This window comes from Phycodurus eques, chromosome 6 (assembly GCF_024500275.1).
Source record: "Phycodurus eques isolate BA_2022a chromosome 6, UOR_Pequ_1.1, whole genome shotgun sequence".
NCBI classification, from domain to species: Eukaryota; Metazoa; Chordata; class Actinopteri; order Syngnathiformes; family Syngnathidae; genus Phycodurus; species Phycodurus eques.
In genome coordinates this window covers 1376759-1404739 of record NC_084530.1, presented here as the reverse complement: position 1 = coordinate 1404739, position 27981 = coordinate 1376759, and the positions used below count along the sequence as shown (strand labels likewise).

General features: G+C 44.3%; 1 protein-coding gene across 1 annotated transcript; it reads left to right on the top strand.

Annotated features, from left to right (window-relative positions):
• Window positions 1–290: 290 nt before the first annotated feature.
• On the top strand, window positions 291–27981 carry naf1 (nuclear assembly factor 1 homolog (S. cerevisiae)). Its single transcript, XM_061680033.1, has 9 exons — window positions 291–790; window positions 2084–2310; window positions 2402–2519; window positions 9171–9264; window positions 9375–9457; window positions 11023–11183; window positions 11277–11328; window positions 27054–27135; window positions 27249–27981. The coding sequence occupies exons 2-9, from the start codon at window positions 2084–2086 to the stop codon at window positions 27575–27577; spliced, it is 1146 nt and encodes a 381-aa protein (XP_061536017.1). The 5' UTR covers window positions 291–790; the 3' UTR covers window positions 27578–27981.

Genomic DNA, 27981 nt, shown 5'->3' with positions numbered 1-27981 from the left:
ATGTTCTCACTGAAGCACCAACGCTCCGAGTCCGTTCCCGCACAAATTGAAGGAAAGCCTCAAAGCTTCATGAGGCTTTCAGCCCCACATCACTACAAAAAAACCTAAACCTCGTGAAATCGATTAAGAATCGAGAAAGTGACGACTTAATTTAAATTTCTATGCATTACTTTTTATGGGAACCTCGACCTCCCCAACATGGCCGCCACTTCGGCACGTCCGTTCGCCATATTGCTGTCGTGCGTTGGCCTATTTTCCCTTTATATCTATGTCTACAGTGCGCTGGCGTATCTAGGGCTACGTTTGGAAATTCCCACCAAGCGCGCTCTCTACACTACGGAACGTTTAGAGAGCGTTGTTTGAGTGCGCCGTTCGATTACTCAGAGCACCACACTCCGGGAGTGCCGAAGCGCCTTCCCGCCGCTCTGACTGAGTAGTTAAAGCGGTCAGGCAGGCAGAACTGACACATTCGATATGGCGCACGCACTGACGTCAATGGCCAACACGCCTCTCTCAGTGTGCAGTGAGAGGATCAGATTGAATTTCCGAATGTATCCCTAGGGTGCGTTCCGGAAAGTACTGCAGCGCCGCTCTGCTACACTCGGGACCCTGCGGATCACGCGCACGCCAATAAGAGTAAAATTAGGATGTCCGAATGCATTTCCGAACGCACCCCTAGTAGTCGTGCTTGCGAAAAAGAAGAAGAAGAAGAAGCAGCAGCAGCAGAAGAAGAAGAAGCAGTAGCAGAAGAAGAAGAACCAGAAGAAGAAGAGTTTTTCCACGTGAAAAGGTAGACGCATTTTTTTTATTTATTTTTTTTAAATATCCATCCATTCATACATTTTCTTTACCGCTTATCCTCACCGTACAATTCATAAAGATTTGAAAATCAAATGTGGTCAGGTTTGATGTTACTTCAGAGTAGTTGAGTGAACTTGCGAAAGTAATTACAGTTAGTAACACTGTAAATTTAAGTTAAAGTACAGATACGTAAGCAAAAGCAGACTGGTAAAAGTGATTCAACTCCTGTACTGAAGTAAAAGTTAAAAAAACAATAATAATAAAAAAATAAAACTGACACAATGTCACTCCAAGTCAGTCACACTTGTTCGAAATCAACCAGTCCAGTTCGGAAGCAACACTAATTGTGAATCAGTTGCTCCCGCTGTTGTGCAAAGTGAAGAGACAACAGATGGAAATCAGAGGCAGTTAGCAAGATACACGCTTTAAAGGAGTGGTTCTGCATTTTCTCTGTTCTTATCCTTTCCGGCTGATTATTGGGTCACTTTACGCAACTTGGTCCTTTGTGCAAGGAAGAACAGGGGGCAGCATTGCCACAGCCCTGCAGAATGATCTCCAGCAGGCCACTAATGTGCATGTTTCTGCTCAAACGGTCAGAAACAGACTCCACAGGGGTGGTATGAGGGCCTGACATCCACAAGTGGGGCCTGTGCTTACAGCCCAACCTCGTGCAGGTTGATTGGCATTTGCCAGAAAACACAAAGATTGGCAGATTCGCCATTGGTGCCCTCTCCTCTTCGCAGATGAGAGCAGGTTCACACTGACCACGTGTGACAGGTGTGGCAGAGTCTGGAGATGCCATTGGGACCGTTCTGCTTCCTGCAGAATCCTACAGCATTACCGGTTTGGTCAGTAATGGTGTGGGGAGGCATTTCTTTGGAGGGCTGTGCTAGCCAGAGGTACCCTGACTGCCATTAGGTACCGGGATGAGATCCTCCGACTCATTGTGAGACCACATGCTGGTGTAGTTGGTCCTGGGTTCCTTCTGATGCATGACAATGCTAGGCCTCATGTGGATGGAGTGTGTCAGGAGTTCCTGCGTGATGAAGGTAGTATTGATTCTGTGGACTGGCCTACTCCTTCTTCAGACCTGAATCCAATCGAGCACATCTGGGACATGTCGTCTCGTTCCATCCACCGACGCCATGTTGCACCACAGACGCACATAATCCAGTTACTCTCTTAAAAAGACAGCACCATTTCAAACCTTGTTGTGATTTCTAAAACCAGCACTTTGTGTGTATGAATGCATTTATATTTTGTTTAAATGTCATTCTTCCAGATGGACAAAATGCTTCTGAAAAAGAACCAACAAATGGAACAATCCCCTCATGAGATGGACACGATCGTTCAACTGGAAACTCCAGTTATATCACACAGTGTAGACACACAAGAGCATCCAGAGTCACGTGAACATGCACCTACAGTGTCAGCTGCAGCAAAACCATCCTTGGTCAATGGGTGTCGCAAGGGGGGCTTTGGTGGTGAAGTTTCACAAGATTCTGATAGGTATGAGGACAAATATAATTCAGCTGCAGGGATGAATATTGTCAATATAAAAACAAAATGATTTTTCACAATATTTGTTTTCTGTTCTTAGTGACAGCTCCTCTTCATCCTCCTCTTCTTCATCTGCCCCCATGTTTGAAAATGCTGCGGATGATGAGGGTTTAAGCCAAGCAGTTCCCTTTAAAACAAAAGATGAAATTTTTCTTGAGGTGAGTCTGTTTCGGTGTATTGCTTTGTGTTCAACGAGTGAAGAACCATATTGAGAAATTATATACAAACCTCAGTTCCAATGAAGTTCGGATGTTGTGTAAAATGTAAAAAAAAAAAAAATGAATACGGTGATTCATAAATAGATCCTTTTCAACCTATACACAATTGAATACACTACAAAGACATTATATTTAATTTTCAAACTGCTAAACTTTTTTTTTTTTTGGCAAATATTCACTCATTTTGAATTTGGTGCTGTAGTGGTACACTCGCCTGACTTTGGTGCAGGCAGCGTGGGTTCAGTTCCCACTCAGTGAGGGTGTGAATGTGAGTGCGAATGGTCGTCCGTGTCTATATGTGCCCTGCGACTGACTGGCGACCAGTTCAGGGTGTAGTCCGCCTTTCGCCCGAAGTCAGCTGGGATAGGCTCCAGCGCCCCGCGACCCTAACCAGGATAAGCGGCGTTGAAAATGGATGGTCGATGTCGATGGTTTCCAAACACAATTACAAATGTGGACTCATCAGATCACAGCAAAGTTTTTTTTTTTTTTTTTTTTTTTTTACTCTGTGTCAGTCAATCTCAGATGAGCTCGGGCCCAGAAAAGCCGCAGCACTTATGGGTGTTGTTGATATGACCTCCGCTGAGCATGGTAAAGTTTTAACTTGCTTTGGTAGATGAAGCAATTAACTGTGTTAACTGACAATGGTTTTCTGATGTGTTCTGAGCCCATGTGGCGAGATCCTTTACACAGTTGTGCCAGCTTTTAATGCAGTGCTGCCTTAGGGATCGAAGGTCACGGGCATTCAATGTTGGTTTTCGGCGTCACGTGCAGAGATTTCTCCAGATTTTCTTCATCTTTTGCTGATATTATGGACCTCACAAAGCGGTGAACCTTGCACCATCCTTGCTTGTGAACAATTGCGCCTTTTGGGAATGCTCCTTTTATACCCAATCATGAAACTGACACTATATTGGGAAAAGGTAGATCAGATACTGAGATACAGTGGTGTGAAAAAGTGTTTGCGTCCGTCCCGCATGGAAACATGCTATATATATATATAGATATATCTATATAGATATAGATATATCTATATAGATATCTATAAATATCTATAGAGGGAGAGAGAGAGAGAGAGAGATTGAACTTGGGTATGATCATCCACAGTTATGTTTTAAAGGGGGGGGGGGGGACAATCACTTTTCACCCGCGACCACAATCACACTTCACAGAAACTGATATAGGATGTGACAGTGTCCGTATATTCATCCAGGCTGCCAGCTGAATTTTCAAAGACACTCCAGTCTATGCAGTCTAAACAGCTTTGAAGTTCCACCTTGGCTTCATTGGTCCACTTTTTGACTGTTTTCACTGTAGGCTTCGCACATTTAAGTTCTTGTCTGTACGTCGGTATGAAGTGAATTAAGCAGTGATCAGACGAGCCCAGGGCTGCACGAGGTATAGCACAGTATGCGTTTTTTACCGTAGTGTAGCAGTGGTCTAAAGTATTATTTTCCCTGGTAGGACAGTCGATGTGCTGCTTGTATTTAGGGAGTTTGTGGTTGAGTTTAGCTTTGTTAAAGTCCCCGAGAATAATGAGGGGTGAGTCCGGGTGTTTTTTTTTCAATTTCGTTGACTTGTTCGGCGAGCGTTAGCAATGCGGCGTCCGTGTTAGCTTGAGGCGGGATGTAGGCTGCAGCCAGGATGAATGATGCGAACTCACGTGGCGAGTAAAATGGCTTACAGTTCAAAAACAGCGACTCCAAATGCGGGCTGCAGTGTGTGCTGAGCAGCGTGACGTCCGTACACCATTTTCCGTTGATATGGAGGCATATCCCGCCGCCCTTTGTTTTCCCCGATGATTCCATGTCGCGGTCCGCTCGATGAATGTGGAAGCCGGGAAGCGTGACGGCGCCATCGGGTACAGCGTCGCAAAGCCAGGTCTCCGTGAAGCACATGGCCGCGGAACGTCCGAAGTCTTTACTGGTCTTTAACAGAAGATGAAGCTTGTCCATTTTGTTGGGTAGGGAGCGTACATTCGCGAGGTGGATCGACGGGAACGCCAATCTGTGTCCTCTCTTGCGGAGTTTCACCTGAATGCCGGCTCGCTTCCCTCTGTGGCGCCGCTTCAGTCTCCATGCGCCGAAAACCGCAGACGCCGCTCCGGTGAGTAGCTCGGGGAAAAAACTGAGCGGATATTCGAAAGTTGGTGACAGAAAGTCCGGAGTAGCCTCCTTGATGGTTAGCAGGTCTCCCCTTGTGTAAGTGAGTCGTGTAAGGAAGTGACCTATGACCCTTTTAAAGGAAAAAAAAGTGCGAAATATTCACATTTTTTCAGGGTTTATGCTTTTGCGAACTCCTCCTACAGCTTTCATCCAATTCACTTCAAACTTGGTGTGTATCATCTCAAGACATGGGACATTAAAATTTATCAAAAGCTTTTTAATCCGACGAAGTATAGGACAGGGCCGGGCCTTCAAACTTTTCATTCCGCATTTCGCCTCAAAACCGAAAATGCCGAAATTTCATCAAAGTCGAATTCGTTATAGGGTTCACAGAGAGCTACCAAACTCGGCTGACACCTGTATTGACCCCAGACGTACAAAAATTTCAAAGGGACGCATACCCTAAACCCAACAGGAAGTGACCTGCGACTTCGTAATCGTAAGGGTCGCCCTTTTTCGCAAGGTTGCTGATGCAGCTCATCAACGAGCTATTCGTAGTACGTCACACCTACACCAACCAAACTTGGCAGATACGTGTATCACTCAGAGTTCTACAAAGTTGTAATCACATATCCAAAACTCAACAGAAACTGACCTAGGACCTTTTAAAGGTACACTTTTGGAAAATTTACAGGTGTCCCACTTTTGCGAACTTGTCCTACAGATTTCATCCGATTTGACTTCAAACTTGCTCAGTACCATCTCAACCCCTGGCACATTAAAAGTTATCAAAAGCTTGTTTTTGTTTTTTTTATCCGACATAGTATATGCCGGTGACGGCTCGTCAACCGTAGCATTTCTGAGGTCGCCGATAACAGAACATGGTGACAGTTCATCAGACCTATTTGCGCTACGTTGCACCTACGCCTACGAAAGTTCCTACACGCTTGTAGCACCCCCACACAAACAAAATTGTAATTGCAACCCATGTCCTAAACTCAACAGAAAATGATCTACAGCCTTGCAAATGTAACATTCACAGTAGTTACAAGTCCGACCATAATTACTGACAATACATACAGTCGTGTAGTCGGCCCAAGAGTTCATTCCCTTCTTTCAACACCCGCATTTAGTCAATATAAGCTTTGAAAAGGCTTTGTACTTGTCCAACACACACTGTACTTCAAGTGCCAGGTTTTTGTGAATTTATTCCAATATAAATCATGTTTAAACTTTTTCCACCATTAATGTGACCTAGAATTTGTAACTTTTGAAAAGGCTTTGCACTTGTCATTTAAGGCCATTTGCAGGTCAGCCTCCATTTTTGTGTGGCCTGGATTTACTCAATATGGGCCATAACTTTGCATGTCCTACGATTTTTCTGTGGCCCACATTTGCTCAATATGGCCCATGACTTTGCATATGTCCTAAAGCATGGTGTCCAACCTACCGCCCGGGGCCAATTTGCGGCCCTTCATCGTGCCAATACCCCAACCTGCCAGGACCTCAAACTGCAAGTACCCCAACGGGGCCGGGGTGCGAGGGCCCAATTATAGCTGCGCGCAGCTCGAGTTTTCACATTGTTTTGCATATGACAAAAATGGAGTCACAGCCAGTCACCCTGAACAGTGCCTGGTTATGTTTTTATCCAGCTGCTGATCCACTTATATGGTGGTTGCGGCATAAAATAAAGTTCACACGGTTGAAGAATAATGTACTGTATAACCAGGGGTGCACATAACAATTTCGTTCTGGTTCTCAAAGGAGCACCAGAGATTGTTGTTTGCTACTCATTTCCCCCCCACACCCTCTGACCTCATGGATGAACTTAAAGACTTACAACACACCTGGGGAAAGTACAGCTCGTGGGCCACATCCAGGCCGTCGACTGTCTCTGACCAACCCTTGCAGCCTTTATGAAGTCAAAACAAAACGCAAATTATGCACTGCTTTGATTTTGATATACACGTGTGTCGGCAGCTTGTCTTCAGTGTAGCCATCTTAGAATTATTGTAACTGTATAGATTTTCCGACGATTCTATTCAAAGAGAAAGGGGGGAAAAAAACGAATAGCGCCAACACCAACTGTGGTCGTCATCTTTGCATCATTATTTCCTGCATGGTGGCGGGAAGAGAGGAATGTGGCCCAGTCATGATTTTGAGCTCTAAGAACGGCTAATATGAGTGAGTGGTTTTTGCTCATAATTAGGGCCCCACTGATGTGGATTTTTTTTTTAGGCCATTGCCAATATTTGGCAGAAAAAAAAACATTGTATATAACACAGAATAAATGATTAAAAAAATAAATAAAAGAAGACAAATATCCAGTGGCCTTCAAAAAAAATCCCAATCAAAAATTGTGGTTTTCAAGGAATACTGGAAAGCGCAAACCATTTCACCACAACTGGAACACGCTGTCGTATACGCCAATTAAGAGCATCCCAAACATCGCCAATGGGTGACCTTTCCGGGGAGTATGCTGGCCATGCAAGAACTGGGATGTTTTCAGCTTCCAGGAATTGTGTACGTATCCTTGCAACATGGGGCCGTGCATTATCATGCTGCAACATGAGGTGATGGTTGTGGATGAATGGCACAACAATGGGCCTAAGGATCTGGTCACGGTATCTCTGTACATTCAAAATGCCATCAATATAATGCACCTGTGTTCGTTGCCCATAACATACGCCAGCCCTTACAATAACCCCACCGCCACCACGGGCCACTCGATCCACAAGGTTGACATCAGTAAACCGCTCACCCACATGACGCCACACACGCTGTCTGCCATTTGCCCTGAACAGTGAAAACCGGGATTCATCCGTGAAGAGAACACCTCTCCAACATGCCAGATGCCATCGAATGTGAGCATTCGCCCACTCAAGTTGGTTACGACGATGAACTGCAATTAGGTCGAGACCCCGATGAGGATGACGAGCATCCAGATGAGCTTCCCTGAGACGGTTTCTGACAGTTTGTGCAGAAATTCTTTGATTATGCAAACCGAATGTTGCGGCAGCTGTCCGGGTGGCTGGTCTCAGACGATCTGGGAGGTGAACATGCTGGATGTGGAGGTCCTGTGCTGGTGTGGTTACACGTGGGTTGTGGTTGCGGGGCCGGTTGGATGTACTGCCAAATTGTCTGAAACGCCTTTGGAGACTGCTTATGGTAGAAAAATGGACATTCAATTCACAGGCAACAGCTCTGGTGGACATTCCTGCAGTCATCATACCAATGGCACGCTCCCTCAGAACTTGCGACATCTGTGGTATTGTGCTGTGTGATGAAACTGCACTTATCACCTTTTATTGTGGCCAGCCTATGGCACACCTGTGCAATAATCATGCTGTCTAATCAGCATCTTGATATGCCACACCTGTGAGATGGGATGGATTATCTCGACAAAGGGGAAATGCTCACTAACACAGATTTAGACAGGTTTGTGAACAATATCTGAGGGAAATGCCCTTTGTGTAGGTCTAAAATGTTTTAGATCTTGGAGTACAGATCGCAAAAACAAAAGTTTTGCATTTATATTTTTGTTCGATGTAATTTCATGGCAGCACCTCAGTGTTCAAACTTTCTAGTTGCAGGAAGAGCGCTACAATGTGTATTTCAACTTGAGCAGGGAGCTTTGAAAGGGAGTTTGAGACGTTTCAGTATATTATTTTTCTAATGGCCCAAAGTTCGGGATAGTGGGACACCACAATTACAATGCCTTCCTCCAGTTCCTTTTGGTGTCCCCCAAAATAGCACTCAGAAATCACCTGGCAGCCCTCCTCCCAGGACCTTTTTGACGTCAACACTCAAGAATAGAAAACTTTCTCATCCTTTGATGCGACGCTGACCGTCAGACGCCCTGTGCTTTGACTCGGCGTCTCTGGAAAAGATGCTGACGCCCCCTCAGCACACACACACAGAATGGGGAAAGTCAAGGACGTCAGACATTTCGCCAAGTGCAGTGTGAAAACGCCTTTCGTGTACGACTCTATCAGCGTTTCCCCTAGGTAGAAAATGTACTTGGCAGGGCAGCGTCATATGTATACGTGCGTGTGTGTGTGTGTGTATTCAGTCGGTACGGAAAGTATTCAGACCCCCTTAACGCATTCCCTGCCAATGCCGTCCAAAGACGTCATTCAGAATCCATCTTGTGTTTTTGTGTCTCCTGTCTCTTTTTGGTGCATGCTAAATTGAGAATATCTGTAGATTTACAGAATAACCCTGACAGTACGTTCACTCAAAAGTTTGGTTTGTTTAAACGAGTTTCTTCTTGTGAACAACACTACTCGAGCCCCGTTTACTTGACCCTCCCGAAAAAATAAAATGCACAGATGCAATCAGTTCGGGTGCGCATTCAATATTCTCAATGCGCATGCAGACCTGCCCACCACTTTTGTGCAGCCCTAATTATGAAGTTCTCGGTCTTCGAAAAAATCAAGGGGTCTACTCAAATGTACCATACATAAACTTTAATATTTTTGTGCAGGATTTGCCAGCGGTGGAGGAACTGACTGTGTCACTACCAGATGATGTGGAACTAATGCCAGTTGGAACAGTATCTAGTATCATACAGCAACTGGGTAAATAAACAAACACACATATGCACGCAGTCCCCACCCCCTTCACTGTTATTTATTTTATTTATTATTTATTTTTATTTTAAATCATGACGTGCTGTCTGTCTCTGCAGTAATAATCGAGTCTGTGGAAGATTCACCGCCTTTGACTGATGACAGCATCATCTTTGGACCTGATCGACTAGCTCTGGGCAAGGTTGGCTAACACTACTCGTTTTATTTGGATTGTGTCTGTGTTGTAAAAACTCCATTTCCAATGAAGTTGGGACCTTGTGTAAAACAAACAAAAACAGAATACAATTTGCGAATCCTTTCAAGTGAATACACAAAAACTGATAACCTTTGTTTATTGTAAATATTCACTCATTTTAAATTTGATGCCTGCAATATGTTACAAAAAAGCTGGGACGGGCATGTTTACCACTGTGTTACATCACCTTTCCTTTTAACAACAACAAGTGTTTGGAAACTGAGGACACATTGTTGTAGCTTCTTTGTAGGTAGACTCTTTTTCCATTTTTGCTTGAAGGTCAACTTCAGTAGTTCAGCAGTCCAGGGTCTCTGTTGTGGTATTTTGCACTTTATAATGCGCCAGACCTATTAAATGGAAGACAAGTCTTGACTGCTAGGAGGCCAGTCTATTACACGCACTCTTTTACTACAAAGCCATGCTGTTGTACCGTGCAGAATTTGACTTGGCATGAGAGGCTGACAGCAACAGTAGGGTTTCATGTCAAGAAAGAGTACCACATTATTTGCCTTGAGGATGTGTGATGGAAAAGTACAGAGAAGGTCAGAAGGATCTAGAGAAAGCCTATGACAGAGTACCCAGAGAGGAACTGTGGTACTGCATGCGGAAGTCTGGAGTGGCAGAGAAGTATGTTAGAATAATACAGGACATGTACGAGGGCAGCAGAACAGCGGTGAGGTGTGCTGTAGGTGTGACAGACGAATTTAAGGTGGAGGTGGGACTGCATCAGGGATCAGCCCTGAGCCCCTTCCTGTTTGCAGTGGGGATGGATAGGCTGACAGATGAGGTTAGAGTGGAATACCCATGGACCATGATGTTTACACATGACATTGTGATCTGCAGTGAAAGCAGGGAGCAGGTGGAGGAAAAGTTAGAAAGGTGGAGGCATGCACTGGAAAGGAGAGGAATGAAGATTAGCCGAAGTAAGACAAAATATATGTGCATGAATAAGAGGGGTGGAGAAAGAAGAGTGAGGCTACAGGGAAAAGAGTTAGCAAGGGTGGAGGACTTTAAATACTTGGGTTCAACAGTCCAGATCAATGGTGAGTGTGGTAAGGAAGTGAAAAAACAGGTCCAAGCAGGTTGGAACGGGTGGAGGAAGGTGTCAGCTGTGTTATGTGACAGAAGAGTCTATATATGACCTGTTCATTTACTGTATCTCTCTATAATGTCATTATATCTGTGGCATTAAAAAAAAAAAAAAATACTGTCGTTTTTCGTGATAGTTTTTGGGCAAATATATCGTTCTAAAACATTTGCTGTTGTGCCAGGCGGAAACATAATATATTGAAAGAGAGCAAGAGCAATGGATAACAAAAATATTTTACAAATTTTGCAAACAAAAGTCTGCAATATACCAGTACAGCGAAGCAACAACCGTCATATAGTTGCACCAATTGAATACACACACAATTTTCCTTGTACCACATGCACTGATATTTCAATTTGAATGGTGTTTGAGCTCACCCACTTAAGGATATGTTATGCATTCCCTTTTCTGTGATTCCTAGGTTTTTGAAGTCTTCGGTCCTGTATCCAGACCTCTATATGTCTTGCGATTTAACTCTCCTGATGAGCTGAGCAGTAAGGGGCTGACACTTGGACTGGTTGTTTATTATGCACCAGATATGAAAGAGTACACTGGATACATCCTCCTACAACAGCTGAAACTGTGAGTACACAGACGCACAAGCATATGAGGTGACGTAAAAGGCCTATTTTTACATTGTATTTATTTGTTGTGCTGAAAATCATTTCCCTGTAGTTTAAAGGGCTCAGATGCATCCTGGAAAAATGATCAAGAACCACCACAAGAGGTACATTCTACAACTTGAATCTTTGCTTCCACTGCTAAAGATGAGCGTCTTAGAAAATTATTTTAGCATAGTGTAATTTGGTGAATCTCGTGAATATAATTGTCTCTGTGGTCACCACTCATGCCCGTTTAAACGTTAATCATGAGTAGTGATGGGAGTAACAGCATTATAAATAAACGGTGTTACTAACTGCCCTTTTTTTCAGTAACAATCTAATTTATTACATTTTCACGATAATGCTGTTACTGTCAAATAACGTGGTGTATTATTTTAATATGATCATTGAAGCTGTTTTCATCAGACCAGCAAGATCTCTAAACAGAGAAGCTTTTTTTGTGAGGGTGCAGGAGACAATCGCAACCGTGACGGCTGATTGTCTATTTTGAAGCACTTTTCTGTGTGACCATATGCACCCATATTACCGTACAGAACAGAATTGTTTTGTACTTTTTTTGTGGCTTAAAACGCCCAGTACAGTACAAAGTTATTCTAAATAAATCTAAAAAAGATTGAAGATGTTTGAAAAGTTTTAAATTCTATCCAAACTCACCACGTTGGTGTGCTAGGCCATGATCACAATCTGTATGTTGTCATGTGGCTTTCATATTTCATACTATTTCCAAATCTGTTAATTAGATGCCGGAGACAAAGGGGTGTCAAATAAATTTTTGCTCAGGGGCCACATGGAGGAAAATCTATTCCCAAATGGGCTGGACTGGTAAAATTATGGTATATCATTGAAAAACAACAACTTCAGATTGTTTTCTTTGTTTTAACTAACTAACTTCAGTTTGAATCAAAAAACACTTCGTTTTTTGAAAATTCTGAGGAAAAAGAACTGTATCACAGCACTATATCAGGGTGTCATTTCTCAGGCAGAAACGTAGATAAAAATAACGAAATCCTGTTCCCCAAACAAGTGCAAGAACCATAGTCACAAATCAAGAAAAGGTTAACTATATCAAATCAAATAAAATCAATTAAAAACAAAAGCACATCCATATAAAAACATATAAACATAAAGCTGGAGCATGAGGACCGTGTGTCCAAAATAGTACAAGCAAGTCTATTATTTCAAGTGGGATGTTGATGGGTAGATCAGAGGGATTCACGGTGAATGGCAAGCAAATAACTTTTAAATCTTTCTCCAGTTCGCCAAAAATCTGAAAGCAATGTTCAGACTCCCGTATCAGTCCCGTTATTTGATTTTTGAACCACTTATGTCTACGAGGGTCACGCACACATTTTTCAGACAGGGGAAGTGAGCTGCAGCACCACCGGTGATTTGCGCCCCCCGCAATGACAGCTTCAAATTGAAAGAGCGTTTGCTTTTATAATACAGTGTGACAGCTTTGTTGCAGCTGTTCGTTCAAGTTATTCAGTAGGTTTTACACGATCAGGATTTTTGGGACCGATCAGCGAGTTAAAAAAAAACGATATCCGATCACAAGATGGAGCAATGTGTCTATTTAAATGACTTCTTCATTTACTGTATATACTTGTGTACTTAATTGCTCAAAAAATTATATTTACAATAAATATGTATCTCTGTTCATCTGTTTATGCCAGTTAGGCATAGTGACAGATAGAACAAATGAAGGGTTTTCTATTAGATGGCAGGAAGTACATACAGTCATTAATGTATCCACTTTTTGTGACATTTGTGTTTGTTGGTGTGCCGTGAGATTTTTCAATTGTAAAATATGTGCCTTGGCTCCATAAAGGTTGGAAATCGCTGCTCTAGTCAGAACACGTATTCTAATCAGTCAGGTCAAGCCAACATTACAACATGACAGAAATAATGTAAAAAAAATAATAATGTAAAAAAAAAAAATACTTTATTGTAATTAAATTACTTCAGACACACCGAAGCGTTTGAGCATAATTCGACAGAACGTCTGCATGTTCCCTTACAAACATTAGTGCTACCACTAGCTTGCTAGGCTACATAAAATTGTGTTGCCTGCTTGCGAGTCGTATCGTATTAAATATACGTGACCATACCTCAAGCAATCCTTGAATGAAAGTCCCGTCCCCCCCCCCCCCGAGCACCGGTGACCACCAACACACGTTTTTCCCCATTTTGTTCCTATAAACACATGGCACGATCCATTATTGTTGTCGTCGCCATGGTAATGAATGTATTCGTTTGAGTTGATAAGATGAAGCCTAGTGATGGGATGCGGTGGTATCGGAATACAAAATTTTATTGCAGTAGTCTGACATAGTGCAATTGTGAAAGACCAAATTTGTCTTGTCGTCTGATCCGGGCATTACGTGTTGTGTCCCACACCGCCGACGACACTGGTTTGCCCTTTTATTCCATGAACTGTTCAATTTCTACCAACGAATCAAAGAAACGCCTCAGCACAGCCTTAACCACCTTACCTCAGTACGGCAGGCCATACATGTGGTCTTTCTCTCTGAGAAGGCTGTTAAACTGACGTTGATTCAGTCTTCTGAATCGGGTGAACTTAAATTTGGATGACTAGCTTCATGATGTTATCCATCTTTAATGACTTGCAACACAAAGCCTCCTGGTGCAAAATACAGTGAAAAGTCCAAAAATCACATCCTCCATTTGCAGATTGCTCTTTTTCGCTTAACTTTGTCATAACACCTGCATTTTTCCGATCATTGAGGGCGTACCATCTGTAGCCAGGCTGACAGCGCAGGACCCTGTCCAGCACGCCGACGAGTGCGGTGAAAATATCAGCTGCTGTCGTCGTATCTGTTATTGGCACCATCTCCACAAACTCTTCGGTGACGGTCAATGTGTCATCAACTCCGCGGATGAAAATGGCCAGTTGTGCAACATCTGTCATGTCCATGCTTTCATCAATTGCAACTGAAAACACAATAAATTACTTTACTTTGTGCTTTACCTGCCTGTCCAAATCCACGGAAAGATCGGAAATCCTGTCTGAAACTGTTTCTTGTCAGGCTGATATTTGCAAAAGCCTAGTGCTTTTCAGGGCACACAATCTGCGCTGCCTTCATCATGCATGTTTTCCCAATTTCACCCTCACAAAATGGTTTTGAAGCCACTGCAACATTCTGTGAACACACCAAACACACAGCTTTATCATTCACTTCTGTTAATAAAAAAAAAAAAAAAAAAATAGGTGGATGACAATTTTTCTTGGAACACTCTGCGTCATTGCCCTTCCCTCTTGCCTGAGTGGGAGCGGGTTCCTTCATCTTCATCATGCCTTCACATCAACTCCAGGACTGACCTTTATTGTGCATATGTGACGTCTGCTCACTTGCACATTTCATTAGACACAAACAGGTGACTTGGCAATGCTGGCTTCACTACTGGCCTCTTTTTGTTCTTGTCCTGTTCCCGTCCTGTCTTTTCCTTTTCTATATGGTCCTGCTCCTCACTCAGAGTTTAGCACTACTGTTCAGTAAAAAAAATCTTGACTGCAATGTAACAGCCGTGGCCCAATGGTTAAGATCATCGCCTGCCACCGTGGGGGACCGAGGTTCAAGACCCCGACTGGACCATCCGCCAACATCGGCTGTGGTGTCCTTGAGCAAGACACTGATACCCCGAAATGCTTCAGCTACCCCCTGCTCCAGTGTGTCCCACTAACATGTGTATGTGTTCACTGTGATGGCTACGGTGACCTCAATGAAGACCAACCAAGGACCCAGGGATGGTGTTGTCATTCCTGTGCAGTATCCTCATTCCACCAGAGGGGGCACCATCTCACAGTGATGCGTGGGGCCTGTCAGGGCCATAGACAGTGTGATTTTAATAGAGCTGAGGGGTCCCAAATGTGGGAGAATTCGATCTTTTGCAAAGTTGTCTAGAAAGGAAAGAAATTTCACATTGCCTGTCATTTATCAACATGTCAGCAATCTGTTTGTGAGCATAAACCGTTAGGAACGCAGACGACCGTGTGGTTATGGCCTGCCTGTTTGGGTTTAAAATTACACAGCAAATGTTGAGAACTATAAAATAGCTACTTTTCGCAGGTTGCTTATTGACCAGGAATTGACTACTTTGTTAGCCATGCGTTGTCGGGTGGTTGGGATTTTGGACTGCATTTCCCGAAGTTGTCTCTCGATAGTAGTAACCGTCACCGGTGGGGGCGCTGTGGATGTGTTTTATTTTGGTGGTTATGTTAGCAGCGGAGCAGCGCGTTTGGTTTCACCTGTGTCTTGGTTGAGCATCTGCGTTGGCAGACTTGGTGTAGCAAGGATGCTGTCACGGAGGCTGGACTTGCTTGCCCGGTCCGGTCTCACCGTGTTGACCATCCTTTGTTTCGTGCATAGTGCATCGTGGGCGGAGTCTTGTGTGACCCACCCACCTATTCGCTGCGTGGAGTCACGAGCGGCTGAGAAGTGAGCTTCACGGAGGCGCAGTAACAAAAGTCCATGATAAAGCAAAGGAGCAGGTGCAAAGCCAAGGAGAACCCAGAGCGATGCTTGCGCAGCGCGCCGGAAGGAAGAATTGAGAGGGTGGCCGCCAAGGCGAGCCACAGAAAGATTAAATGAAAAACAGGCAACTTCGTCACCACAAACGACATAGAACAGAAGAGGAAGGCTGGGAACCAGCAAAGATTGAATCGCAAATCACAAGTGGTCATGGCGGTTGCAACGGAAGAGTTGAAAACAAGGCGTTGCCCTGGAAACGAAAGGGTGGGCGGTTTGGGAAAAACGATGGCACTGAGGTCCACTTTGTAAGGTTTACAGAACAAGCACACAGGAAGTCTGAGGTCTCTGATAAGAGACAAAGCCCACATGTCCTGTGCTATTGAAGCCATGCGTGTGTGAAAATCACAAAAGAAGTACAATGACTTAGCGACCACTGAGAGTGATGGCCAGCTAATGAAGAAAGACACAATCAAGGTTAGAGTGACAGCTGAATGGATGGACCAATGATGAGGGCAGGGGCCCGTAATGAGCGACTCATAAGGCGCAGTTTTCCATCTCACTGAGGGGTCTTGTGGTCTCGAAAGCTTGGAAGAATGGTCGCGAGAGCGCCCACTGGTGGACATCTTCTGGTTTTCCGGTGTGCACATCCCTTTCGTCAAGCTGTCGTCTGGCTGCGATTTTGGTAGCGGCGTCGCATCCACGAGGCTCAGCCCCCCTTTCGTCAAGCTGTCATCTGGCTGCGATTTTGGTAGAGGTGGCACATCCAGGAGGCTCAGAGCATAGCACTGGGGAGGATTCTCTATTGCGTTGTGGCCGCTTCAGGGGCCGGCGCACCTGTGCATATATCTCGTATAGTCAATCAATGGTATGAAACGATGTAGCAGATCTTGTCCAATGAGCAAAGGTACTGACATGACAGGTGACACAAACACAGGATGAATTATGGAATGTGGCCCTATTGTCCAATGCAACCACACTCACAAGCTTAAGTGGGTGTTTCCTCCAAAGCAAGGGGGCGAATTCTCATTTCACAGTTTTGAAGGTTGAGTGTACGGCTGTCTTGCTGTACTTTGTCACGCAGTAGGTCAAACACGTCCTCGGACATGACAGTGATGTCTGCTGCAGTATCCACGAGTCCTTCATATTGGAACGTACGTTCAAGTGTGGTTGTCAAGTAAAATTTCCCTGATGCTTCATTAACGGAGAGTTTACCTAGAAGATGCCGAAATGGCTTCTTGTCTTTTTTGTTTGACAGGTAGCTGAAGTCATTCAGTGAGTCACAGGGCATGGTCGGAGACTGTCGAGGTCTGATTGTCGAACTGGGTTTTGGTCTGCGAGTTTTTATTTTAGTAACGGGTGTTATCTGGTCATCGCAGTGGTCTGTTATGTGCTTGCCCATGGTCTGTTGGACGGGACGCTTGTCATCGCTAATTGGCGAATCAGCCGAATGCACAGAGACGTCGGAGTCAGAACAGACCATCACGGCGGGCTGGCTGAGCTCGGGGGCGTGGCCTCCAAGCAGGGGCTCAGGCTGCCTTGGGTCTGCTTCACATTATTCGCCAAGTTGCGGATGATTTCAAGGATAGCATGTGCAGTAGCACCCAACTCTTTTTTAGCGACCCCTTGTGGGGTTGCGAAGGAGGATACCTGACTTTTGAGCTTGTCGCGTTCAAGCGAACCAGACCAGGCGTCAGTTTATTCCAGCAAATGTTCAGAGTTTTGGTGCGCGTCATTATTTTGGAAGCTCAAACCAGATATATTGGGATCCAAGAGCTTTGTGTTGGTGTTTTTATGAATAGCGAAGCCTTTAGCGGCTAGGTCGCGCAGTTGTGAGCTGGACAGCGTGCGGGGGCATGCTGCTACCCCCAAATGTTGCTTTACATACTGATGCATGTTTTCAACAAAAAGAGTTTTAAAATGTATGTCTTCTTCCATGATGGGTTTGTTTAAATTACCGAAGTACGCTTTACGTAAACGACAGCAATAAGTTTGTGGCGTTTCGAGGCTCTCCTGTTTAACAGCTGCCAGGAAGCCGGTTGGGGCCTCTGGATCATCAAATTGTTGAGACAAAGCCTGACAGAGGGTTTGATAGTTTTGACAATACATGTGGCGGTTGTCGTTCGATTAAGGTACTTTCTGGTTAGATGTACTTCCTGGTTAGATTCATAACATTGATGACACTGTGGGGGTTGTCAACAATACTTGGAATGGGGCTTCCCACTTGGGTGAATACCAATGTTTCTTCTTCAGACTTCTTGCAAGCACCCAGTCTCCCGGCTCCACTAGTTTGGCGTCCTGCTGGGAGACAGAAAGATCCTCACTACCTTGTTTTTGTGCTTGTTGTTGTTGTTGTTCTGACATTTTTCTCATGTTGTCAGCTAAATTAGCTTCATAATTTGTTTCCCATTGGTTCTTAAATTGAGGTAATTTATAATGCCTTCCAAACAATGTTCCATAGGGTGTTAGCCCTTTTTCAGGAATACCATATCCTTGCAAAGTGGATGTTTGGTTGGGAAAGGTTCTATCCATTTTGAAAAGGCATCTATGATGACCAAACAATATTTATTTCCTTCACTTTGGTTTAATTCAATAAAGTCCATACAGATAATTTGAAATGGATATTGTGTTGTAGGGAAGCGTCCTCTACGTAGTCTCAAATTACCTTGTGGATTGTTCCTTGCACGTCAAACATGCCCTCCAAAACATTTTTGATGAAGAGTTAAAACCATAAGTTGTATAATGTTGATGTATCTGCCCCACCATCCCTCCTGTTGAGACATGTGTTACACCATATGACTCAATATAGCAGCCCATTTGTATAGATTTTTTGGAAGGATAGGTTTGTTGTTTGGTCATACATAGATGTCATCTTGTAATGTTGCACCATTTTTCTTCCTCATCAGTCCACTTTAAGGGTGATGTCATTTTGAGGTCTTCCTTATACATCATTTTACTCAGGGGCGCAGTGATTTCCGCATAATTTGGAACCCAGATTCTGCAATAATTTATCTTCTTCTATTGGTAACACGTGTGTCTGTCCTGCAGCTGCTTCTTTTTATTAAGGCTTGAGTAGGTGGTATCACATTCCATGACCTTTTAAGGATGTAGTCAATGCCTGGAGGTGTGGGCGCTTTATTGCCTTGTGGAAATCTGGTAAAAGGGTATCTTTGTCCTCCAAATGTAAATGCAAACCAATACTGACTATCCTTTTCTATGGGTATAGAAAAGAATGCATTCCTGATATCTACTTCAGTAAAGACTGTAGCATCTGGCCTGAGAGTATTCAACAAAGTGTAAGGGTCAGGCACACATGGAGCTCTTTGAATGACTGCGTTATTTACCGCTTGTAAGTCTTGCACCATGCGCCATCCTACAGATTGTGGTGCTTTCTTTAATGGGAATATTGGAGTGTTGGATGGAGAGTCATCACATTTTACTATTACTCCAGCAGCAATCAAATCTTCAATTACTGGTTTGATGCCTTCGTATGCATCCTGTTTCAATGGATATTGTCTCACACATGGTCTGTATTCAGTTTTCGGCCTGATTTGTACTGGTAAGGTTCCTTTTATTAACCCAACATCTGTAGGTCCTTTAGACCATAACTTCTCTGACACTTCCATCAACAAATCTTCCTCATCCTCAGTGAGCATTAAGTCTCATTTCTGCTGAGAATGTAGGTGTATCCCTTCTTGTGCCTGAATTGTCCAAAATAGTGCCTTTCTTTCTATTCCTGTTCAGGCACTTATTTCTGTATTGGTTGAAAAGGTAACCCAATCAGTTACTCTGTCACCTTGTTCAACTATTCTCCCTGAGTCTTTCCATTTTTATGTCTATTTTTGTACAAAGACATGTGGGGTGGAGTCCACATTCTAAACAGTGCTTCCGTCTCTTCATTTAATGTCACTTCTGCAACTGCTGTGCTTTCTGTATCAGTGTACAAATAAGTCACAGTGACTCTGGCTGGTGTTATTTTTGTCAATTTCCTCTCATTTTCCACATCTGGACCAGGTGTACCTTTGTACCAGAGTTTAATATGCAAATAATTCTCTGACATTTTGTCTTGTAATTTGGGGATCACCTTTCTCCTTTCAGTCATTAACATAAACGTCTCCCTTTTGCAAGTCAGCTTTTCGTTTTACTGCAATGTGTCCTTCGGCTGTCGGTTCTAATCCTAGCAAAAGCAAACCATCTCGACCTAAAAGATTTACTGGACAATCAGGAAATATTAAGCTGGACAATTGGCACGATTGTCCTTCAGGATCCCTCAGGCACACAGGCTCTGCTTCTATTACTTTAAACAATCTTCCACTTGCAGATCTGACTATAACACAATGCTCGCTTGGTCTAGCATTTGGAATTGATTCATTACAAGTGGTCCTACATGCACCTGTGTCACATAAAGTAATTGGTTTCCCATTTACCAATAAAGTTATTTCAGGTTTTATCCCGTCTAATGCCATTAAATTATGTAAATTTAGGAGGACCTCTTCTTCCAAAAATTCATCTGTTTCCTGATTAGCCTTTAAATCCTGTTTAGGCGCTACCTGTTCTCGTCACGCTGAAGGTTGCTTTCTCTCAGGGCAATCTCTCGCTATATATTCCTTACTGAACATCAGCAGCCCGATATAATTGGCCTATATGCTCCTCTTCCTATTCCTCCTCCTCTCTGTCCTCGTCCTCTAAAACCACCTCTCCCGCTTCCACCTTGGTAGAAAACTTCCTGTCCTTCATCTTGGTAAAAGGTGTTTGGGGACTTCTGTTTCTTTTTATCTCTTATTTTTTCAGCATGGAGGACGTGATTTACATACTCCTCCAAGGTGCCTGTAGGCAGGCCAATGTAATGTTTGTTAACCCAACTGCGAATTGCGTCTTTTAAACCTGCATGGAGAGCATTCTTCAACTGCTGTTGAAATGGGCCATTTACATCTCCATCCTCCTGCAGGCTGCTGTGAGTCTTGAATACAGTTGTCATTCTTACTCTGTATTCCTCAAAAGGCTCATCATCCTTTTGTTTTACTCTTCCGATTTCAGTGTAATTTGCTCTATGTCTGAAACGCTGGGTTGCTCTGTTAATTAATCCTTGCACCCGGTGTGCCAATTTGCGACTATCATGGGCCAAAATCACATTTCCATCTCTCTGATTCCTCTAATATTATGCCAATCTGGACCCATGGCTGCCATCCACGCTTGTTGGACTTCTGCACCATTTAAGTTATATGATTGCCTTAAATTTTCCAGTTCCTCAACAAACTGGTTTATATCTGCCTTATGTGGTGTCAATCCTTCTAATGTGGAGGCGGTGGTAATTTAGGATAAAGGGGGGGCAGTTGCACCTCCCCCGTTTTCACTGACTTCAACAACTCTCTCTCTTCTCCTCGACACTGATCCTGTTTCATCCTCCTCCTTTCTGTGGAACATTAATTGTTCCTTTTTCCCTCTCTACACATTCTTTCTTTTCACATTCCTTCTCCTTTCTTATTTTGTCTTCATTCTCTTTTCGTTCTGTCTCCCGCTTCACTTTTTGAGGCTACTCTCATCCAATATTCTGTTTCCTCAAAATTATTTTTCTTCATCTTTTTTCTTTTTTGATTGATTCCTGCAACGCGGCTATTTGTGTATTTAACTAACCATTAAAGCCGTGTTCAGTTATCCATGTGTCTAAATATTGAATTTTATCAGGATCCTGTTTTTGTTTTTTGAATGAACTTCCAATCTTTACACTGCAGTGCATCCCTGGGTTTTATTTTACTACTTCCTTTCCCCATTTTAGAGAATTTGGTCCAGTTTGTCAACACCTAGGATGTTCTAAAAACTGGTTTCTTATCAGTAGGACAGCAACTAAAATTTTCTGTTGTGGTAATTCTCACTTCAACCTTTTCAGGTGGAGAATTCTTGCCTTTGCATCCACACCAGTCTGCTGTTTACAATCCCACTGTTTTATATGAGATAAATACCTAGTGGTATTTTATTTCCATTCATTCACTTCTCAATCACACAAGCGCTTTATAACGGCGATTTTCACGGAATTTAAATGTACACAGTTTACTAGTATTCACAGGGTTTTCTAACGCGCAATGACCTCCAGTCATTCACTTCCCCCTTTAAGGAAGTTTTAACTCACCACTGTTGTCTTTCCTCCGTCGGAATCCCGTGAACCGTCAGATCCAAGCTGGTGGGTCGAGGTCCAGTCCTGGAAAAGGATCTCAGGCTCACTCTAGGGAGCCTGCCGTGGCCACGGTCTTTCTGGAGTCCACTACACCCGCTGGAATCCTTAGGTATTTTGGAGTCCGGTTCGAAGGACCAAGTTAATGTCACGTTCAAACAACCTAGAACGTTTAATAAACAAGGAAGGAAGACGACAGATGGTTCTTTCACTCGTGAGGAGAACAGATAAGAGTTGTACGCAGTTACAATCTCCTCCCGCTCTGAGCCCACTCTGCCGAACCCTCTCTTTTTATTTCCTTAGGGCGGTTCCCAGTTACACAGCTGTTGCTGCTATAAATTTGGGGGAGCACACAGCAGCAACGTGTAAACCATCGTCACAGGCAACTACAACTTACATGATACAAACAAGGTTATATTGCTGAATAAATGCTTTCCAAAACTATAACAGTAAATATGGGATAATGTACATTTATTCAAACACATGTCAGATTCTAGTACTGTCAATTGTGACATGAGTTCACATGAGTACTCGACGCGTTTAGCGCGTTCCTCTTTGAGCATCTCAAGCTGCGATTCGACATCGAGGCAGGCTTGTGCAAGGTTTAAACGTGTGTTGGACTCTGCTAGTTTTGTGCCCTTAAGTTGATTTGTTGCTGCTATTCAGCTTCGAGTTTGAGTCTAATTCCGTTGTCTTCCGCATCGCATCATTTTAGCTGTGACACTAAGTTTACAACTATGCAACTGAGCGTCCGCACGATATTGTTATCTGTTAAGGTTTTATGCTCAGTGTCAGTCATAAGTTGTGCCATGTTGCTATTGAGGGCTTCATTCTGCCATAATTGCGTCGCGCGTGCAGTAGTTGTACGCGGTACGCAACTGAATGGTTTGTAATGGACACTCGTCTAGTTTGGAAGAGATGCACAATGTAAGCAGTGTAATTAATTGTCAAACAAATAGCGTTTACAAACTATGATGTCAATGTTCATCACGTAACTTTTAAAAAATATTTGAGAACATGTGTAGAAGCAGTAATCAAATAGAGCAAAGTTGTCAAATTTTGTGTACAAATTAATTCGATCAAATTAAAATTGCTGTGCAAGGTTTAGCTATTTAATGTTTGATTTGAAACAATTGCGAATACATATTGATGGAGTGAGAAGAATAAGCTTGTCAACGAAATTTTAAACTAACAAATTCATTTATTTAGCTTTGATCAATAAATTAAATCTGGTTATGATTTAGTTAAGCAAATTGATTTGACAGTGTGTGATGCTATCACTGCAAGTCAAATCAAATTTGCCCGAAAGGGTAACGTGGTCACCTCTCTAGCAGGGAAGGAGCGCGAGCTGGTGTGTGAGGTCGAGAAGTTCGGAACCCGATCAGAACCCGAGCGGTGTTCTGTTATTGGACTTCTGTGCTCATCACGGATTGTCCATAACGAACACCATGTTCAAGCATAAGGTTGTCCACACGTGCACTTGGCACAAGGACACCCGAGGTCGCCGTTCGATCAACTTTGTGGTCGTATCATCGGACTTGCGGCAGCAATTCTTAGACACTCAGGTAAAGAGAGGGGCGGAGCTGTCAACTGATCACCACCTGATGGTGAGTTGGCTCCGATGGTGGGGGAAGATGCCGGTCCGAGGTGGCAGGCCCAAACGTATTGTGAGGGTCTGCTGGGAACGTCTGGCGGAATCCCCTGTCAGAAGGAGTTTCAACTCCCACCTCCGACAGAACTTTGCTCATGTTCCGGGGGAGGTGGGGGACATCGAGTCCGAGTGGACCATGTTCCGCGCCTCCATTGCTAAGGCGGCCGACCGGAGCTGTGGCCGTAAGGTGGTTGGTGCCTGTCGTGGCGGCAAACCCCGAACCCGTTGGTGGACGCCAACGGTGAGGGATGCCGTGAAGAAGGAGTCCTATCGGGCCTTTTTGGCCTGTGGGACTCCTGAGGCAGCTGATGGGTACCGGCTGGCCAAGCGGAATGCGGCTTTGGTGGTCGCTGAAGCAAACACTCGGGCATGGGAGGAGTTCGGTGAGGCCATGGAGAAAGACTTTCGGACGGCTTTGAGGAAATTCTAGTCCACCATCCAGCGTCTCGACTCGGCACGTTGTGAGCCGGTGGGGAGAATACTTCGAAGACCTCCTCAATTCCACCGACATGCCTTCCCATGATGGAGCAAAGTCTGGGTTCTCTGAGGCGGGCTCTCCTGTCTCTGGGGTTCAGGTCACCGAGGTGGTTAAAATCGGTGTCAGAGTTTGGTACGCATTGCCGCCAGTAAGTCGGACTCGTTTCCACTGAGGGTTGGACTTCCCCAAGGCTGATTCTGTTCATAACTTTTATGGGCAGAATTTCTAGGCGCAGCCAAGGCATAGAGGGTGTCCGGTTTGGTGGCCTCAGTATTGCATCTTTGCTTTTCGCAGATTATGTGGTTCTGTTGGCTTCATCAGGCCGTGATCTCCAACTCTCACTGGAGCGGTTCGCAGCCGAGTGTGAAGCAGCTGGGATGAGAATCAGCACCTCTAAATCTGAGACAATGGTCCTTAGTCGGAAAAGGGTGGAACCCTATGTCTGGGGTTGAGGTCACCGAGGTGGTTAAAAAGCTCCTTGGTGGCAAGGCCCCGGGGGTGGATGAGATTCGCCCGGAGTTTCTCAAGGCTCTGGATGTTGTAGGGCAGTCCTGGTTGACACGCCTTTGCAACATCGCGTGGACATCGGGGACAGTGCCTCTGGATTGGCAGACTGGGGTGCTGGTCCCCCTTTTTAAGAAAGGGGACCGGAGGGTGTGTTCCAACAACAGGGCAATCACACTCCTCAGCCTCCCTAGTAAGGTCTATTCAGGGGTGCTGGAGAGGAGGGTCCATTGGGAAGTTGAATCTCAGATTCAGGAGGAGCAGTGTGGTTTTCGTCCTCGCCGTGGAACAGTGGACCAGCTCTCCACCCTTGGCAGAGTCCTCGAGGGTGCATGGGAGTTCGCCCAACCAGTCTACATGTGTTTTGTGGACTTGGAGAAGGTGTTCGACCGTGTCCCTCGGGGGGTCCTGTGGGGGGTGCTTCAGTAGTACGGGGTGCCAAACCCACTGATACGAGCTGTCCGGTCCCTGTACGACCAGTCAGAGTTTGGTCCGCATATTCGGCAGTAAGTCGGACTTGTTCCCTGTGAGGGTTGGACTCCGCCAAGGCTGCCCTTTGTCACCAATTCTGTTCATAACTTTTATGGACAGAATTTCTAGGCGCAGCCGAGGCATAGAGGGAGTCCGATTTGGTGGCCTCAGTATTGCATCTCTGCTTTTTGCAGATGATGTGGTTCTGTTGACTTCATCAAGCCGTGATCTCCAATTCTCACTGGAGTGATCACAGCCGAGTGTGAAGCGGCTGAGATGAGAATCCGCACCTCCAAATCTGAGACCATGGTCCTCAGTCAGAAAAGGGTGGCGTGCCCTCTCCAGGTCGGGGATGAGATCCTGCCCCAAGTGGAGGAGTTCAAGTATCTTGGGGTCTTGTTCACGAGTGAGGGAAAAATGGAACGGGAGATAGACAGGCGGATCGGTACAGCGTCTGCAATGATGCGGACTTTGTATCGATCTTGTGGTAAAGAAGGAGCTAAACCGAAAGGAGAAGCGCTCGATTTACCGGTCGATCTACGTTCCTACCCTCACCTATGGTCACGAGCTGTGGGTCGTGACCGAAAGAACAAGATCAGGATACAAGCGGCCGAAATCAGTTTCCTCCGCAGGGTGTCCAGGCTCTCCCTTAGAGATAGGGTGAAAAGCCCCCCCGGAAGAGATGGATGAAGTGGCTGGGGAGAGGGATGTCTGGGCGTCCCTGCTGAAGCTACTGCCCCCGCGACCCGACCTCGGATAAGTGGTAGAAAATGGATGGATTTCTCTTTGGTATTTTGGTGAAAGGCTCAAACTTTCGGGCTCCATTGCTAACGCTGGTTTGCCATGATACTGTTCGCAAAGGCTTTTCCAGTTACATCACGGCTGACCCGGATTACCACACCTGCGCTTCATCACAGAAGACACGGATTACCACGACTGCGTATATGCGTCAAGGACAGAAGGCACTGGCAGACAACCAGCGGCAAGTCGTGGGAGGCTACTGAGGCAGTTTTGAGAGCAAAACAAAGCTTCCGAAAACAAACTGTGACGTCGATTATTAAATTACTTGTCGACGATTATGATTGTCATAATGCTCTTGGCAGCCCTAATTGCAACCTGTTGGACTTTCACTCAGACACCGTAAAAAGCAGCTTTTTGTAAAGGAAGCATCTGTGTGACTGGTGTGGTGCATTCCCAAATGGACTCCAATCAAAGTTTAACCAGCATCACGAAGGGACTGTGGTCATACCAATGTGTACTGTATCAAAAACAAGGTCCTCTTCAGAATCAGAATCATCTTTATTTGCCAAGTATGTCCAAAAAACACACAAGGAATTTGTCTCCGGTGGTTGGAGCCGCTCAAGTACGACAACAGACAGTCAATTGACAGAGAACACTTTTGAGACATAAAGACATTGACAAAAAAACAGTCACTGAGCAGTAAAGGGTTGCTAGTTATCTGGTAATGCCGGTACATTTTTTAATTTTTTGACAATTGTGCAAAAAGATGCAGTCCTGTAGCACTTAGAGCCGTTCGAATGACTAATATTGCAATAGTCCGGTGCAATGACCATTGGGTGCCGAGACTTCAAGGCGTGTATGCAGTTTAAAGTGACGAGTAGTGCGATCATCTGGGACAATGTTGGTTGTGCAAATGTTATAGCTACTCCTCAATCAGTGTGCAAATGGAGCAGATGCTACTCTGGCATGAGTGGCCAGTGTTGGTCAACAACAGATATGCAAATAGTGCAGCGTGGCGAGACTACTACAGTGAGTGCACGAGTAATATATTATTGGCCCCACAGAAATGTGACAACAAACTCAAGTCAAAAAATTGCCAGCATGTTGCAATGGAATTGTAGATTGGGTGTTTAAGAAGTTGATCGCAAGAGGGAAGAAGCTGTTGGAATGTCTGCTAGTTCTCGTTTGCATTGATCGGTAGCGCCTCTTGTGATAACAGTAATACATGTCTCAAACATGCAAATGAAGTGGTTTTTTTTTTTCTTCCACTTTGCTCTTGCTGGTGTGTTTCACCATGTCTTACCACACATTTCTCTTTTCCTCTCCAGGCTTTAGACTATAGTGACGACGAGAAGGAGCAGCAAGCTAAGAGGAGCGTGAAAAACCGCAAAAAGAAACACAACAGCACAGGTAAGATTAGAGAATGACAAAATATACAGTATGTTGTCCTGTTACCTGTTTGGAAGAATGTCTTAAAATCTTTCTGCCAGGGCGTTAATTCTTAATGTTTTGTCTCCTTATAGAAAGTCTTACACTGGACACTCTGCAGCATCACCATGGAACATCAAGACATACAGGGGCTCTGATCAGGGACCATAATGTAAACGACAACCAACCACCATTTTGTCACTCACATCAGCTACCCCTGCACACAAATGTTTCTTCCGGGTTCCATGCTCCTCCCTACCTTTATCCACCCCATCCTCCTTCCCCACTCACCTTCCCTCCCTGCCCACCTCCACCATTCTTTAGTCCATCATACGCCTCTCCATTCTGGCAACCAAACTCTGTCCCATTTTCAAAACTCCTTCCTCCTCCTCCTCCTCCTCCTCCTCCTCCTCCTCCGCAGTGAAATCCAACACACAATAGACTACCTATACTAAGGCTGCATTGCAGTAGTAGTTTATATATATATATATATATATATACATATATACACACATATATATACATATATGTATATATGTGTGTGTGTGTGTGTATATATGTATGTATATATATATATATATATATATATATATATATATATATATATATATACACACACACACACACACACACACACACAAGAATTGTGAAGTGCCACGTTTTTTCTTAGAGTTCTAAACTGCAACTGACGGACAAAAAAGATAATAGGTGAATACGGCCCTTTTTCTATGACTATAAATGAGATGTGAATTGTTCTTCTGTTAATAGCTGATACATTTTTTTCTGAATGAAATTTATTTGACTCAAGAACTTGTGTTTGTGAAATAA